Consider the following 4,924-nt stretch of genomic DNA (forward strand, 5'->3'; position numbering starts at 1 on the left):
TATATATATATATATATATATATTTGCTTTCCCTCACCATATTAGAAAGGCCATCAGAAAACATTTAACACCGACAAGAAAATGCTAAATTCATCCATAATGTCTCATTCCCTCAGCATATCTGACCATATTGAAAGAGAGGAATACAAGAAGGGGAATGCAACCCTGCTGGTGGCCTGCAGGTATTGAGCACCACCCAATATGCTCATCCACACCTCATACATTACCAAACAAAGGCAGGACAAAACAATAAAATAGGAAAACTTACCTTGTATCGGCTTGGGACCAATACAAAAATATAATTTATAATAAATGAACCCCTCATTAACTCTCTGTTTGTCTCCTCCCTCTCTCTCTCTCTCTCTCTTCTTTTAATCATTGATAACTTCACCTCTGGACAAACAATCCTTGATTAGAGACCAGCACAAAGTAAAGCTAAAAGCCTAAAACCCCTTTATGCCTCCCCCCTTTTCCACCCCTTCATCACCTACCTTATTCCATCCCCCTTCTCTTCCAATCTTTGCACCCCCTCCCCACCTCTCTCTCTCTCTCTCTCTCTCTCTCTCTCTTTGATGGCAGGAATGCTGAGCTGATGCCCAAGGCATTTCCAAAGGCAGAGGGGACAGCTCCATTTGACCTCCATGGCCTGGCTTCTGTGAGACTACTCCTCCCTTGCTTCCAAGTGGTTCTATGATTATTGTATCCATACATAAAGGTCAACATTTCCCTTCTTTCTTCCTCCCTTCCTCTCTGTCCTCCACCTCCTTCCTTCTCTTCAAAACTGTCTCTTTCCTCCCTTTTCCTCTCACCCTCTCCTCCCACCACCTTCCCTTTCCCTTCCCACCTCCCACCTCTTTTCCTCTCAATTCTCCCCAAAAAGCTCCCGCCTTTGCTTGCTTTTCTTTCATCTAGCTGTGAATTACTATCTCCATCATCGATTCTTCGGCCAATTCGGCATTCTTTCTTCCATTTCGGCGCTCGGAGGCAAAAAAAGGTGAGCTTTTTCCGGCAATTCTTTGACGTCGGCTCCTCACCGGAGATGAATTGCGGGCCGCCACCAGATCAGCTGCGGCCGTGCTTCCTCAACCTCAACTGGGAGCAGTCCATGGACCCGACCGGCCACTTCGAGTCGGCGCTCAGCTCCATCGTCTCGTCGCCGTCGTCCAATTCCCCTGTTCCAGCCGAGGGCCTCGCCGTCAATAACCTTGTCGGGCGGCTGGCGAGCGTCTACAATTGCGGCGAGGAGATCTCCCCCCGGTCTCACCACATGGGTGCCCCTTTGAATTCCCCTCCAAAACTCAATCTTTCCATGATGGGCTACCTCGGCCACCAGCAGCCGGCCATCGGTGGTCTGCCATTCCCTGCTAACCCGATTCCCGTCGCCCATTTGGATGAATTGTCTGCCGACCCGGGGTTCGCCAAGAGGGCTGCGAGGTTTTCTTGCTTTGATGGCCGGAATTACAGCGGGTTGGCAGGCCAATTTGGGCTCCCGAGGGCATCGAGCAGCCAGTCTCTCAAGGCAACTGGACCCCAAATGGGGCTGCCAGAGAGTGGTAAGGCGATCCAGACGCAGGAGGGGAAGCAATTGGAGGCAAATGATGCAGAATTTGGTAATGCTCGAGAGGAATCATCAGTGTCGGATCCAATCTCCGCAGGTGGAGAGGTGAGCTTGAGAGGTGCAGGTGAGAACAATCCAAGGAAGAGGAAAGCTGCTCCAAAGGGCAAAGGAAAGGACACAGCTTTACCCAATTCTGCCATAGATCCTCCCAAGGTATGACAGTTCTCTTTAAAAGAATTGCTATGAAGTTTATAATCTCGGCGAATTTTGATTACTTTCGCATCATCTTGCATAAAAAATATGCCTGAAAAATTTCGACTTCCAGGCGGCAGAGGAGGAGGATCCAAATGCAAAGAAAAGTAGGTTTGCAGAAGATGATGGAATTGACAAGGAATCAATTAACCCAAAGGTTGAACAGAATGGCAGTGGCAGTGGTAGTGCTAGTGGTGATGGTGGTGCTCAAAAACAAGGGAAGGAGAACAATGTGAAGCCCCTCGAGCCGCCTAAAGACTATATTCATGTCAGGGCGAGAAGAGGCCAGGCCACTGATAGCCATAGCCTTGCAGAAAGGGTATCGATAGATTGTTACTTTGATGTTCAATGGTTGTTTCTTGGCTCATATGATCCTAATCCTTTCATAGCTCACTTATGAATGCTTTCTCTCTATTTATCAGGTCAGAAGAGAGAAGATCAGCCAGCGCATGAAGTTACTACAAGATCTTGTCCCAGGTTGCAATAAGGTATCCTGAAACAATCAAATTGGAAATTGATGTTTTATTGTGAAACTGAAGAACCAGTTATGTTTAAAGAATTTGACTTCAAATTGGAATTCCTTGGGATGTAGGTTACTGGAAAAGCGGTTATGCTTGATGAGATTATTAACTATGTACAATCATTGCAACGCCAAGTCGAGGTATAGAGATTATGAAAATAATTATCATCTACTATATGGCAATTCCCTGTGTAGATTGAATTTGTCACATATGAAATCTCTCCTTTCTTGTTGCAGTTTCTTTCTATGAAGCTGGCAACGGTGAATCCACGGTTAGATTTCAACAATGTCGCAGATCTCCTCCCCAAAGATGTGAGATAAACATTTCTGCAGTCTTCTTTCTTTCCTACAACTATGTTAAATTTAGTTCTATGCACCTTAATTCCGGTTCTTTTGTGAATTCAGATGCATCAAACTTGTGGGCCTGTGTTGAATTCAGTTTATCCATTAGAGACCTCAGGTGCAGCATTATCATACACCAGCCAACTGCAGCAGGGTGCTCCTCTCCATTGTGTTGTGACCAGTGCCTTGGAAACCCAGTGCACTGTGAACCCATTAGACCCCACTCTCTGTCGAACTCTAAGCAGTCACCAACCTTTCATTAATGGATTTGGAGATGCTTCATCTCAGGTAAAGAATTGTTGCCATCCTTCTTAACTGCTTGAACTTTATGAACCTTTAGTAGCATTATGTGATACAAATAGAAAGGAATTACCAAAAAAATGAATTCTAAATTTTCAGATGGGGACTTTCTGGGAGGATGATCTCCAAAGTGTTGTTCCCATGGACTTGGGACAGAATCAGGAGATTGCAGTCTCTTCTCAGAGCTTTCATGGTATGTATCAATAGATGTCTACTATAGTGCTGTTCACTCATGAATTCCACCAAAAGGGGGGAAAAAACTTACTCTGATATATTTGTTGCAGGTCCATTGCCAACAGCTCACATGAAAATTGAGCTCTGATCATTTGAAATCATTCAGAGAGCAAGATTGTATATAACAAGCATGTGAAGCTTCGGGCTAACAATCTTTAGATCTAAGCAAAATTTTCATTATTTCCTAATCTTCTTTGGGGAAAATGATTCTTTGGAGAATTCTCGCAGTTATCAGTGTAAGGTCTCAGTAAGCTAGAGACATCATGTGGTGCAGATGCTTCAGACACCACAATTAAGATGTGTGATGGTGAGTGAAGGAGAGAGATTTGACATTATGATGCTGTTGTGTTGTTAAGAGAATTCTTGTATTAATTCATTAAGATGTTCCCCTCCAAGTTGGCTTAATTCTCGCCTATGTTTCTGTGTGATGCCTGAGAAATCTGGTAAAAAGTCCAAGAAAAAATCATTGTCAACAAAACACTGTCGCTAGTGTTTCCAGCTTAATTTGACAAGATTGGACAACTTGTTTGTAGACAGCTATTTAAAGGGGCCCCTTTAGCCTTTCGGCTCTTTTTTAAGATTTGCTGATAACTTGATAAATGAATTTTTTAATGCTTCTTTATCAAAGATGAAGTCAGATGCACCCCACATGAAATCTGAAGACCCTACTCTGAAGTTTGCATTCTTCCATAACCAACAGTGGAAAAATAACTACTTGCTCCTTCATCCTGTGTTCTCTCCAGCACCAAATACAATTACATCAAATGCTATGAAGGCGGGTGCTGTAGTAAGAAACTAACAAAATGAGAGGGTTGGAGGTTGGCCAGGCTCACATAGCCAAGAGTCCTTTATTTTGGAATCCCATCAGCTAAGAGCTTTACAATTAAAGTTGCACATAGAAGAATAAGTGGTCCTGGAATCCAAATGTGGATGCCTTCCAGCGCAAGAGCAGCTTCTTGTAATAGGCTGCTGTAAGAAACCTAATTCAGCCCTGACAAAATACTGGAAGGGTCACCTCTAGATAGAACCACAAGGAAAGCGTTGGTTGTCTGAAGTATCCAAAGAAGAAATGAAGACATGGAAGGTTTCATGTCATTTTCCTGTGCTGCCCCTAAGTTAGACAAGAATTAACTTGCACTCTTGTTTCGAAGCTTAGTGGAAATGAATATGGAATGATGATGTAGCAGTGAAGTTTTGTCTAGAACCAAAACCTGCACACAAAAAGTACATGGGCATTAGAGATGAAGAAAGATGACATATTGCAGCAAAACTTGGAATCTATATAAAACCCTGCAACAATTTCTGGGACTACAGCTTGCTAGATAGACCTTAAATTCTCAGTGTATGAGGAAGTCATGGTATGTGGTCCTAAGAAAAGGTGACGGTGAGAGAGAGACTTATGACTTGTAGGGTTCAAGTGATCATGGCATGTACCAATCCACCAGGCTGTCATAGTGTCAATTAGTTCTGGGACATCTTCTTCATCCTCCTTTACTCCAAAGACTGCTTTAATCTGGGTCAGTCATCCTTGTCAGGTATTAGTAGTTTCACCGACCATCGTGCCGGTATTCCCGTAATGCTTTCCGACGATAATGAAGAGTATCATATAATTGACATCATTAAGCACTCTTAGCACCATCAAACCTTTTCCTTTCTTATAGAATATAATCTTCTCCAGCTGCATTATTGTATGCATTAGTGTCACTATCAGAGGCTCC

At 43.4% G+C, this 4,924-nt stretch overlaps 1 protein-coding gene across 2 annotated transcripts; it reads left to right on the top strand.

Annotated features, from left to right (window-relative positions):
* The first annotated feature begins 472 nt into the window (after positions 1-472).
* Positions 473-3,611, top strand: LOC105032410 (transcription factor bHLH62). 2 transcript variants are annotated; one of them, XM_010906856.3, is made up of 8 exons: positions 473-1,771; positions 1,884-2,129; positions 2,233-2,298; positions 2,403-2,471; positions 2,568-2,642; positions 2,736-2,960; positions 3,072-3,165; positions 3,257-3,611. In XM_010906856.3, the coding sequence occupies exons 1-8, from the start codon at positions 1,040-1,042 to the stop codon at positions 3,292-3,294; spliced, it is 1,545 nt and encodes a 514-aa protein (XP_010905158.1). In that variant the 5' UTR covers positions 473-1,039; the 3' UTR covers positions 3,295-3,611. The 2 variants fall into 2 exon arrangements, with proteins under 2 accessions (XP_010905158.1, XP_073098642.1); XM_073242541.1 differs by lacking the exon at positions 2,568-2,642.
* The last annotated feature ends 1,313 nt before the right edge of the window (positions 3,612-4,924 follow it).

This window comes from Elaeis guineensis, chromosome 8 (genome assembly GCF_000442705.2).
Source record: "Elaeis guineensis isolate ETL-2024a chromosome 8, EG11, whole genome shotgun sequence".
NCBI lineage: Eukaryota > Viridiplantae > Streptophyta > Magnoliopsida > Arecales > Arecaceae > Elaeis > Elaeis guineensis.